The sequence below is a fragment of the Anguilla anguilla genome, chromosome 18, assembly GCF_013347855.1.
Source record: "Anguilla anguilla isolate fAngAng1 chromosome 18, fAngAng1.pri, whole genome shotgun sequence".
NCBI classification, from domain to species: domain Eukaryota; kingdom Metazoa; phylum Chordata; class Actinopteri; order Anguilliformes; family Anguillidae; genus Anguilla; species Anguilla anguilla.
Window position 1 is genome coordinate 7368297 of NC_049218.1, and position 12979 is coordinate 7381275.

Consider the following 12979-nt stretch of genomic DNA (forward strand, 5'->3'; position numbering starts at 1 on the left):
CGCTTGTGCGTTTTTTGTTAAATAAAGCTTGAATTAAGCCTTTTGATTTGTGAATCAACAGTAGCATATTTATTAATGTGCTCAGATTCCAAGGGGCAGTAATTCCATCCGTAGACTGTGCAGGTATAGAATAACCTTGTTTCTCCCAAGAAATTTAATTAGCAATTTACATAAATTACATTAAGAAATAAAGTTACGGAAATTGCATTTAGAGATTCCTAAAAGACGTTACTATTATTGCAAAATAGGAACTAAGAATTCCATTAAGGAAATTATTGTAAGAAGTTTCGTATATAAATGACATAGAACTTGCATAAATGACATAAGATCAAGAGAGGCAAAAATGCATTTGGGACTACATTAAATAAGAAAATTTAATTAAACGTAAAAATGAAGGTGTTCTGTGTCATTGTTGAGGTGAACAGATGTAGGCACTAAGCCGTTGAGCGCTCTCCTTGTTTTAAAAGGGAGGGAACACTGATGGCACAGTCTCAAACCGATGATTCAGGGGTTGTGAGGGAGGTTAGTTCCATTATATTTTCGTTTTTTTTTAACTCCTTAATGGTGTTTCATGGGCTCTTTATTGTCTCTCTATGATGTCACTGCTCAGTAACGTTACCCTCTCCAGCTCAGTTTGTCTGATGCTATTTAGGGAGCCACACCAAGCCGCCGGGCTGAAGGTCACTGCTGATTCAATGAAGCCGGTGTGAAATGCTTTGCAGCAGTGGCTGATTGACATTCAATTTCCTGAGTTTGCAGAGGGAGAACAGTCTTGATTGACATTTGGCATGCACTCGATGACAATTTGCTCAGAAGGTCAATTCGCTGTGCAGTGTGACAGTGCCCAGATTTCTAAACTACTCAATTCTTTCTATTGTTTTTGATCCGATGGGAAGGCTCCTTTTGTTGTTGGGGGGGGGGGGGGGGGGGGGGAATGTTCTTATGAAATCCATGACCCTTTTGTTTGTCTTTTCCGGTTTCACGTCAAAATAATTTTCATCACACCATTGGAATTGGATGACAGTAGTTTTAGAGGAGGTCCACAATCACGTTGTCATCTGAATACTTATGAAAGTTCATCTAAGGACTTTTGCTCTGACAGTCAGTCATGTAGAGCCGGGCTGCCCAACCTCATTCCTGGGAGATCTACCATCCTGTCTGTTTTCATTTCAACCCTAATTTCAATCCTAATTCTACTAATTAGCAGCTGAACAAGATCTCTAGCTGTTGAAGGCGTAGTGTGCTTTGTTAGGATTGGATTGAAAGCCTAGGAACAGGGGTGTTTTCCACTGGTGTAGATTGTAAATAACACAGGGAGCTCTGAGGCTTGTGTGGAGCCAGTGGAGCTGGCCCTAATGTTACTGCATTGGTCTTTTGTATGGAGCCCACTGAGGTCCTTCTGTCTAGAACACTACTCATGAGTTGATATGAGGATTAGTGTGCATGTCCAGTAGCTTCCGGACCATTCAGTGTGCTGCATTGCATTGAACTCATTACAGAAACCTGCATACGCCCGTCTGGTATGTGACTGTGGCGTCCCCCAGGTGACACTGACCGTGGTGTGGCAGCGGTAGGGGCGCACCTTGACTCTCGATCGCGTGGTTATGCCGATGCTCGTGGCCGGTGCTAACGGGCTTCCTCCCTCGTCGCAGGGTTTCTTCCTGACCGTGTCCCTGGAGTCCATTCTGAAGGTGGCCAAGCACGCCTCGGAGCACAACAAGATTTTCAGCATCAACCTCTCCGCCCCTTTCATCAGCCAGTTCTTCAAGGAGCAGATGATGCAGGTCATGCCGTACGTGGACGTCCTGTTCGGGAACGAGACGGTGAGCCCCGTAGCCCAACTCTCTGAGGGTTAATATGGTACTGTAGCGTTTCGCTAATACTGTGTTGTTTAAGTGCTGTAACGCAGCATTAGTGCTGTCTAACCCTCTAAGGGTTAATATGGTACTGTAGCATTTCGCTAATACTGTGTTGTTTAAGTGCTGTAACACAGCATTAGTGCTGTCTAACCCTCTAAGGGTTAATATGGTACTGTAGCATTTCGCTAATACTGTGTTGTTTAAGTGCTGTAACACAGCATTAGTGCTGTCTAAGCCTCTAAGGGTTAATATGGTACTGTAGCATTTCGCTAATACTGTGTTGTTTAAGTGCTGTAACACAGCATTAGTGCTGTCTAACCCTCTAAGGGTTAATATGGTACTGTAGCATTTCGCTAATACCGTGTTGCTAAAGTACTGTAACACAGCATTAGTGCTGTCTAACCCTCTAAGGGTTAATATGGTACTGTAGCGTTTCGCTAATACTGTGTTGTTTAAGTCCTGTAACACAGCATTAGTGCTGTCTAACCCTCTAAGGGTTAATATGGTACTGTAGCGTTTCGCTAATACTGTGTTGTTTAAGTGCTGTAACACAGCATTAGTGCTGTCTAACCCTCTAAGGGTTAATATGGTACTGTAGCGTTTCGCTAATACTGTGTTTTTTAAGTACTGTAACACAGCATTAGTGCTGTCTAACCCTCTAAGGGGTAATATGGTACTGTAGCGTTTCACTAATACTGTGTTGCTAAAGTACTGTAACACAGCATTAGTGCTGTCTAACCCTTTAAGGGGTAATATGGTACTGTAGCATTTCGCTAATACTGTGTTGTTTAAGTACTGTAACACAGCATTAGTGCTGTCTAACCCTCTAAGGGTTAATATGGTACTGTAGCGTTTCGCTAATACTGTGTTGTTTAAGTGCTGTAACGCAGCATTAGTGCTGTCTAACCCTCTAAGGGTTAATATGGTACTGTAGCATTTCGCTAATACTGTGTTGTTTAAGTGCTGTAACACAGCATTAGTGCTGTCTAACCCTCTAAGGGTTAATATGGTACTGTAGCATTTCGCTAATACTGTGTTGTTTAAGTACTGTAACACAGCATTAGTGCTGTCTAACCCTCTAAGGGGTAATATGGTACTGTAGCGTTTCGCTAATACTGTGTTGCTAAAGTACTGTAACACAGCATTAGTGCTGTCTAACCCTCTAAGGGTTAATATGGTACTGTAGTGTTTCGCTAATACTGTGTTGCTAAAGTACTGTAACACAGCATTAGTGCTGTCTAACCCTCTAAGGGTTAATATGGTACTGTAGCATTTCGCTAATACTGTGTTGTTTAAGTGCTGTAACACAGCATTAGTGCTGTCTAACCCTCTAAGGGTTAATATGGTACTGTAGCATTTCGCTAATACTGTGTTGCTAAAGTACTGTAACACAGCATTAGTGCTGTCTAACCCTCTAAGGGTTAATATGGTACTGTAGCATTTCGCTAATACTGTGTTGTTTAAGTGCTGTAACACAGCATTAGTGCTGTCTAAGCCTCTAAGGGTTAATATGGTACTGTAACATTTCGCTAATACTGTGTTGTTTAAGTGCTGTAACACAGCATTAGTGCTGTCTAAGCCTCTAAGGGTTAATATGGTACTGTAACATTTCGCTAATACTGTGTTGTTTAAGTGCTGTAACACAGCATTAGTGCTGTCTAAGCCTCTAAGGGTTAATATGGTACTGTAACATTTCGCTAATACTGTGTTGTTTAAGTGCTGTAACGCAGCATTAGTGCTGTCTAACCCTCTAAGGGGTAATATGGTACTGTAGCATTTCGCTAATACTGTGTTGTTTAAGTGCTGTAACGCAGCATTAGTGCTGTCTAACCCTCTAAGGGGTAATATGGTACTGTAGCGTTTCGCTAATACTGTGTTGTTTAAGTGCTGTAACACAGCATTAGTGCTGTCTAACCCTCTAAGGGTTAATATGGTACTGTAGCATTTCGCTAATACTGTGTTGCTAAAGTACTGTAACACAGCATTAGTGCTGTCTAACCCTCTAAGGGTTAATATGGTACTGTAGCGTTTCGCTAATACTGTGTTGTTTAAGTGCTGTAACACCGCATTAGTGCTGTCTAACCCTCTAAGGGTTAATATGGTACTGTAGCATTTCGCTAATACTGTGTTGCGAAAGTACTGTAACACAGCATTAGTGCTGTCTAAGCCTCTAAGGGTTAATATGGTACTGTAGCGTTTCGCTAATACTGTGTTGTTTAAGTGCTGTAACACAGCATTAGTGCTGTCTAACCCTCTAAGGGGTAATATGGTACTGTAGCATTTCGCTAATACTGTGTTGCTAAAGTACTGTAACACAGCATTAGTGCTGTCTAACCCTCTAAGGGTTTATATGGTACTGTAGCATTTGACTAATACTGTGTAACACTGTGTTACTGCATTACTGAAACACAACATTAGTACCGTGTTGTAACACAGTACTAAACCTGTACTGTAGCACATTACCAATATAGTACTGCAACACCTCATTTGGTCACGTGTTGCATGTGTGTGTGTTTCTGTAAACATTTATGTATTTTTGTCTACATGCACTTATGTGTGTCTGTTTCTGTGCGTGTGCCTATTTGTTTTTGTATGCGTGCACTTGTGTATTTTTGTGTGCATGTATTTTTGGAAACTTGTTCTGCACTACAAACTTCCAGAAGCCCAAGTGTTAATCCCGCCTGCCCCCCCCCCAGCCCCTCCCATTCTCTTCACCTCCATTTAACATGTCACACAGGAACACAAACACAGATCAGAGCTTATCCCTCTATCACTCCTCTTAATCGTGTCACCATTTCATGGCTGCTTATTTATTGATTTTCGCTGCTCTGTGTCAGTGAGCTGCTTGGTGCAGGTCACACGCTGCTCACAGCTGTCCTGGGCTGCCCGGAATATCTCACTAGTGGTTCAGTCTAGTGCGAAAGAGACTTTGTGTCTGTGTGTCTCCACACTGGGGGGGGGTTACAGGTGTCCTGAGAACCATAGTTAGATCTTGATAGATCTCTCACCTGTTCTCGTCTCCGCATCTGGGAGCAGCACTGACTGTAGCAACACTGGCTGTTGCAACATTGACTGAGATCCTGAGTGTGGTGCTCATTTTGTCTGTGTCACACACTATGGATCTCATCAGGTATCTCCTCCTGCGAAGAGGGCAGCAGTAGGGCATTCTGGGTAATGGACCCAAGGGTAAAATGGATTTGTGTTCCTTGGAGTGCAGCGTTTTTTTTTTTTTTTTTTAGTCTCTCGGGCATGGTACTTGACAAGATCCAGCCAAATGCACCCGCTACGGAAATTTCATGATGTACGATCATTCAGTGGCCCTCGATTGCTATGTAAACACGCAGTGTAATTTAATCTTGCGGACTGCAACGAATGAGCAGAAGCGGCGTAGGTTTCGGTTTGTCTGATATTATTTGATTAAGCTTTACTTTAAGTGCCCCCTCTCCGCCACCTTAATTCCTGAAGCCATTAATAACACACACACTGCTGTCTGTGAAGACTTAGGAGTGGCACGTAGCGGGGGAGGTCATGCAGCCATGGTTTGAACACATAAGCGAAAAGGAGCAGGAGAGGAATGGGGCTAACGTCCCCTGCTGAATAATGGGGAGCAGATGTGGATGCGTACAGTTCACCGGGGTGTAGCGTATCGCTAACGCGCTTCGGACTCGCTTGCCAACGGTACAGCGAGGCCGCCGCGGCGGTCGAAGCAGCGAGCAGCCTTTTCCTTTGTTGCCATGCCGATGATGCGTTTGAAAGTGTGCGTGTGTGTTTTGATTCCCGTCGGTGGGGAGCGGCGGTTTCAGGCCCGTCCGGGAGGCCCAGCGGTAACAGGAATGAGTTTATAACGCCAGCCGTTCCTCTTAGGGGATCCTTCAGAAAATTTGGCCGGGTCCCTTTTTATTTTATTTTATTTATTTATTTTTTTCTTCTTTTTGCTTCTCTTTTCCGTGAGCCGTTTTGGACCGCGCGGTGCTCCCGCGAGGCCTCTTGGCTTTCGAGCGAGACCCCGCCCTTCCCGGCCCGGCCCGGACCCGGAGCGGGCCCGACTGACGACCAGCACTTCCACAGGAGCCCTGCTGAAAATCCCTGCATTTGCTCTTCTTACGACTTGAAGCTGCGCGTTTAAAATGGTTTTAGTAGCGTTTTACTTGAAAAAAATGATTTTCCGCAAACGTCTCTTTAACACTACGACCCCCGCCACCCCCACAAGGGTTCACTCAAGGCTCCCTCCCACCGCATAGTTCACCCCCCCCTCCCCCTCCCCCACACACAGTACCTGCCAACTCGACCCTCCCCACGCCAATCCATCTCATCCAGGGCAGTGAAAGGGAATAAAAATCACATTTTTAATATAAAATTTCAAATTTTAATAACTGAGGAAAAATATTTTAAATAAGTTACACATTTTTTCGAAAGGTTTTCTAACTGATTGCAACTTTGTACAGTTAAAGTTTTAATTTATCTGTTTTTTATGCATCTAAAAATGCATAATATGAGTCTTCCTAACAAGGGCTTGAAGTTTAAGAGTAACAGTGGGCAGTTGCTGCTGGTAGGTAAATAATACAAATAAACGCATTGATAAGCTGGTGCATTAAATCACGTTTGTCCATTGTGGAAAAATTGCTTTACTAAAATAATATAATGCAGGGTTACTGTGTGTTTGTTCCTGTTTCTTTAATGTTCGATTTGGTACATATTTACGAGGTTTGAGCCTTTGAGGGCCTGTTGTCACTGACAATGTTACCGTAGCTACAGGAAGAGAGCTCAAAATATTACTCTTCTGTGAGAAATGAGAGATGACCTGGAACCTCCCACAGGCTCCCATTCCGTCCCGGCAACAAGTCAAGCTCCGTGCAACATTACACTATCTCACATCTGGATTAATTCTGTTGGCAAATGCCCCAACAGCTGGAATATACACATTTGGTCCCACGCGTACATTAGTGCTGAATAGCCTACGCTCTTCTTTGTGGCACATGCATAAAGATGCATACATTTCCCCACATCCCATGAAGATACACAGGACAATTTTCAGTGTTAAATCAGCTCTTACAGCGTTTATGTGAGTCCACTGTGGCCGCTATAAACTCTGTTAGAGCTGTTTTCACACTGGACACTTCACTCTGTATTCAATGCAGTAAACAGGATTTTTTGTTGTTTTTTTTTGGGGTGGGGGGTGGGGGGGTGGGGCTGTGCCCTTTAAGCCCTGCTTTATACACCAATGCGAATAGTAGGTAGTACCATTTGCTGGCTGTGTACAGTAATTCGCTTGTAGCCTTGGTAAGTGAGACCTTAATTTCAGGCAGGCTGCACCCACATGCCCTGCAGTCAGCCCGCAGTTTGCGCCGTGAGTTTTCTCTGTACGTAAACCTGGCCCTGAGTTGTTCTTCTGTTCTAGCCATCAGCCTCTCTGCTGTTTATATCATGTTGACAGTCTTTACCTCTCTCCAGCTCCTAATCGTGGATTGGTTCTTACGTAATGCTGGTAATTGCCGTGTTGCATTTGGGGACGCGGGGCTCGTTTCTGTGGTGAGTGACAGGCTGGCACTGAAGGAGGCAGGTCTTTATATCCGAGGTGACAGAAACGCTGTTGCCATGGCGCTGGAGCGGCAAGACGTCCAGCCTGCTGACACCAGATTGTTTTCTCTTCAAGTGACATTAAAAAAAGAAAAGAAAAAAAAAGCCATCCAGGGCAACTGCGCTGGCCTGATGGAGTGAGTCTCTCTCTGCTTCCGCTGGACTGCGTATTAAAGCCAAAGGCCAGGCCTTTCAGCGTGCGGTACTGCCCGTGTGCAAACGCGCGGGGTCGACAGTGCCAGAACGCCATGAGGACGGATTGGCTGACAACATTGCAAAAAAAAAACAGGGTCGCTTAGCCATTCATACGGAGAACGCGGTTTAAAATGAAGCGTTAACGGTTGAAATAACGGTTATTACCGACGGGATGGCCGCGGGGTCGGGGTCGGGGGTACTGTGGAAGCCGCTCTGGCGGCTCGTTCAGGACTGGCCCTGCCGCTCAGAACCGGATCGCAGCAGCGAGCTGGAACGGTTTTCTGTGGCCCGCTTATGCTCTCCTCATCAGCTCCGCAAACCTGCCTCCAGGGAGGAGCATCTTTCCTAACATGTATTTGAAATATGTATTTTGCTCTTCTGTGTTTCACATGTAATGCAGGTTACTGGCTCGCAAAGAAACCTACGCCTCCGCCATTTTGGTTGCAGCTTATCAATGCGTCTGTTTGGAAAAAGTGTTTCGTATTTTGTAAGAATATATATTTTAGCGGGTTTTTGTACATCCTGGGCTGCCACCTTGTCTGTTGGCACAGCCCAGTTGAGCCAACAATCTCACAGACTCAGACCTGGCTTATTTTGGTGTGTCTAAGAAACTACTGTGACCAAAAAGCACATGCTAATCATGTGATTTTAAATACTCTTAACTGGTTCATAAGCACTACATAGCCTCTCACTGTATAGTCATTCATAGATGCTTATGTCCACAAGCGTAATTGTTTGATGCGGCAAGTGACAATAGCATGTCTTAATAATAATTACATTTAACTTACAGGTACATTAATTATAAGTGCATTTATTAACGTAAACATTTATGAATGCGTATTTAGAGCCTATGAAGGTGCTATGTAACATTTATGAATAACCATTCAAAGAAAGTGTTACCACATTACATTGGGGAAGGAAATCTGTGACAGACATCCCTTTGTAAGTGAAGTGAATTTACCAGAATTTTCTTTGGATGCGATTCTGTGGATTCACGTGTCGAGTTCACATTGGAAACATTTCACCAATTCATTAAAATTGTCGACTGAAAGTGGAAATAGTGACAACTGAATGTTCTTCAGGGGCTAAAACTGCTCAGTTAAGTAGACAAATAGCCGGTACTGTAGGTAAATGACAAGTCTAGATGGGCTGAATAGCCTGATCGCATCATTATGTATCTTTATGCTTCCTTATGTCCATTTGCAGACAGGAAGTGGTATATTACCTACTTTTTCAGGGGAAGGTAATTTAATGTGCCCTGTGCTGCCGATGAAATCAGTCATCTTCTGGCTCTTGAATGCTTTTTAGTCCATTTCTTTCTTTGTCTGTAAAGGAAGACGATTCTCTTTTCTTATTTGTGTATTTTGTTTATTCTAGTTCCTCTCTGTATTGTGTGTGCTTTTTATCAATCCATCAATCAGTCAAACTTTATTTATATAGCACAATTCATGCAAAAGATGCAATTTAAAGCACTTACCTTAAAATCAGAAGAAAATGCAGGGCATAAAACAAGTTTATATTAGAAGGACATAAACACATGAGAAACGCAATAAGAAAATACACATAATAAAAGAGAAAATAGTGGATAAATAAATATCCACTAGCCATCTCTGCTTGATTTTTTTATTTTTATATTTTTTTGTCCATTCCACAGAACCAATTGGGTTCAGTTAGGTGTGCCTTACAGCCCTGCAGGTCATGGTTGCGGAAAGGCCCTCAGGCTGTCATGGTTACAGTCGAGTCTGAGTTCTCAGCTTTACACCCAGGGAGTCTGTGAGGTGAAGGCCTGCTCTGATGGCTTTTCCAGCACTGCCCCAGTGTGTGTATGGAAAAAGGCCTTAGTGATATGAAGTCCGTATTTTTGGGGGGGGGGGGCGTCAGGGGTGGGGAATCCCCAGAGGCCTGCCCTGAGTATGCAGGGCTGCAGGGAAGGCTCCTTTGCCTGCGGCCACGCCCGTTACCATCGTCAGCGCCAATGTAAGCATACTCTCAACTGCTGTGGTAATGTGTGTGTGTGTGTGTGTGTGTCTGGGGGGGGCCCAAATCACCACGGGGTGTCGTTTCCCTGAAGAAGCCCCTGCGGTAAAAGGAATTTTATTGCCCGTAGACTGCATGCAGTCCAGCCCACACTTTCCAAAATAAAAGAAGGAGATGTAAAAGCCAGGTTTGCCTTGACAAAGAGACCCTTATTTTATTTCATTTTTCTGGACTCCTGTCTGTCGTTGATACTCCGTTATGCCATCTGGGAGGATCTGGGAGGCGTTGGGACGCGAGCCCTCCCCTCCCATGTTTGTACCACTGCCCATCAAAATGCTGCAAACACTTCCCACCAAAATGCTGCCTACCAAACCACCTAAATGCTGCCCACCAAACCACCTAAATGCTGCCCACCAAACCACCAAAATACTACCCACCAAAACACTGCCCGCCAAACTGCCAAAACACTGCCCACCAAAAGCGTCTGAGCCTGGGCTGGAAGGGCCTCTTGCGAATGACTGGGAGAAAGCGGCGGATTTCCTCATCTTCCTCGCCCTGAGGAACCGAGCGCTTTGTCTCCGTATGACAGCGTTCTCGCCGCCGTGCACCGCTCTTCCCCAGCACATTCTCTCTCTCTTTTGATTTCCTCCCCGGCCACTGTCCTCAAATGCCAGCGCTGCTCAGCTTTGAACAGCTGCCAGAACCTCTTGTAGCACACAGTTAAAAAAAATAATTTTTTTTAACTGAGCTAAGTTAGCAAGCTGTTCTGTTCTTTTTAACGAGTGTACTTTTGGGTGGAGTGCGGGGGGGGGGGGGGGGGGGGGGGGGTAGAGTAAACTGCACTATCCGTAAGCTATCATGGCAAGCCGGAAATGAAATCATTAGTTTTGTTGTCCATGTTTTTTTTTCCCTCTCTAGATGGAGCCATCCAGGCATGGGTCACATGACCGCTCTTCCTTGTACGCGTGGCGCCTGTTTGCATGCTTTTACATTAGCTGTGGCTGAGCAGCACAAGCAAATTAAATCTGCGGAGGGCTGTCGAAATGCCTACAGACGCAGGAATACGTGTTCCCTTCAAGAGAGCGAGGCGTGCGAAAAAGATAATTAACATCCCGCCGCGCTGTTTCTACAGATATGAACGTTCACTTTTTTTTTTCTTTTTTTTTTAAGTGGTTAAAATGAATGTTACATGAGGGCTGTGTCAAGTGTGTGGGTTGAAATTAATATCCGAGATTCACCTTTAAGGTGTTATCCTAGAGAGATTTGTAGGGCGATTAAGTCGATGTGCCGTTCCTGTAACCTAAGTCTACAAAGTGAATCCGCCGCTTATTTTGTCATCCTAGTCTTTGTGTATGTATTTACTGTTTGAACTTGGCTCGTTCACTTAAACCCTTTGGCTTTTATTTTTATATGTGAGTGCTACTGTAAAACTGACATTTCAATCTGATTAACCCGCACGTCAAGCTGCTGCTCTTGTAATACAGGGAAGGAAAAAAAAAACCAAAACAAAAAGCGTTGGTTGTTGTTTTTTTCGCCCTCATATTTGGAGAAGCGAGAATGTTTGTTGATGTTTTTTTTTTTACCCCCGTAACTGTGATTTCTCCCAGCGGCACTTACGCCTTTGGACGTAGGATTTTATCTGAGGGTTTGAACCTCATGCGTTGCGAGAGAAAAGGCTCTCTTTTCAGAAACCCTCATGAGGCACTCAACATATTTTGTGTGACGGTGCATGAGGGCAAGGAGATGGAAAGTGGAAAGGGCCTCTTTGTGCCGGCTTGTTGTTTAAAGACTGCGTTACGTGGGTTATCCTTTGCTGGCCATTGGCAGCAACAATGAGGGTGAGATGTTGCAAAGCCGCACTTCTGTTGAAGAGGGGCTTTGCTCCCGTGTATACAGTGATGAATGGGCTTGTGTTTTCAAGACTACTGAGGGCCTTTTGCTTGCATCACAGCAAGGGTTTCTCACACAGCCCCGTGGATATTCCTTTCGTCTGCTGTCCTGCGCTACGCGCTGGCTGTACTCCAGCCAATAGAAGCAGTTAGCCACTGCTATCCTGTGCTACAGGCTAGCTGTACTTCAGCCAATAAGAGCAGTAGCTACAGCTATCCTGTGCTACACACTAGCTGTACTTCAGCCAATTAGAGCAGTAGCTACAGCTATCCTGTGCTACACACTTGCTGTACTCCAGCCAATAAGAGCAGTTAGACACCGCTATCCTGTGCTACAAGCTAGCTGTGCTCCAGCCAATAAGAGCAGTTGGTCACAGTTATCCTGTGCTACATGCTAGCTGTGCTCCAGCCAATAAGAGCAGTTGGCCACAGTTATCCTGTGCTACATGCTAGCTGTGCTCCAGCCAATACGAGCAGTTGGTCACAGTTATCCTGTGCTGCAGACTTGCCGTATTGCTGCCAATAAGAGCAGTTGGCCACAGATGTTTCACCTGGTGTATGTTTAAAATTGTGCAGCCTCTGCCTTTATAAAGTGCCAGTATTCAGGTTTGTGTAAGATCAGCATTTTTTTTTTTTTTTTTTAAATGGAGAAAATGGACTGTTTAAAATGGCTGAACCAATGGCTCTGTAAGTGCATGGTTGTGTGAGCATCTCGCTTGCTGTGGGGATTTGGCTGAATTCTCTCTGCTGCTTGATTGAGTTCTCGGTGCCGGCGGTGTCCTGACAGATGGTCCGCGTTGGTGAGCAGTGGTGACGATGTGACCTCGTCGCGGTGCCCAGAGCTAGGGTCTCTGAGACGGGCCCACGCCGCAGAGCCACCCCCCCCGCCCCCCCCCCCGGTATCAGCACATACGGCTCCCAAGCTGTCCCGCCGAGGGTCCGCCGGCTGAGCGTAAACTCGAAATGAAAGGAGGAAGTGGAGCATCTCTGCGCTGCTCCTGTACAACACAGAAGAGCAGATCCATGAAAGGACTGTTTTTTTTTTGTTTTTTTTTTACCTCATTAGACTCTTGCAAGTATCAGAGAAAATTACGTGCTGTATGATTCCCAAAGCTCAAGCAACTGTGTGGTGTCCAGTACAGTGTCTCAGTCATGCGTATTAAAATTGTGTTACCCCCGCATTAATTTTACTGCCAGAGTGACACATTTTTAACTGTGCAGCTCATGGCCAATTCATAAAGATGATTGAAAATTAGCACTAAGAATAAGCATGACCTGAAGCCTGATGGTAGTGTAACGCAGTCTATTTAAATGCCACGAAGGTGTAAACTTGTCAATGACCAGGGCAGCCGTCATTGCTATGGGAGGAAGACACCACTAACAATGTTAGGTGTGCAAGAGAATGGACCCTCCGTACAAGGGTATTCATTTTGGGTTAACAGAGACAAAAAAGTCTTTGTCGTTACCAAGTTATCATTCAGC

The 12979-nt window shown here is 44.8% G+C and overlaps 1 protein-coding gene across 3 annotated transcripts in view; it reads left to right on the plus strand.

Moving 5' to 3' along the window:
• LOC118218076 (adenosine kinase-like) overlaps nucleotides 1-12979 on the plus strand; it is a 149680-nt gene that overhangs the window by 103519 nt on the left and 33182 nt on the right. For all 3 annotated transcript variants that reach the window (XM_035400469.1, XM_035400470.1, XM_035400472.1), the window contains one exon: nucleotides 1653-1823. In XM_035400469.1, coding sequence (XP_035256360.1) covers nucleotides 1653-1823 — 171 coding nt within the window. The remainder of the gene's footprint in view (nucleotides 1-1652; nucleotides 1824-12979) is intronic.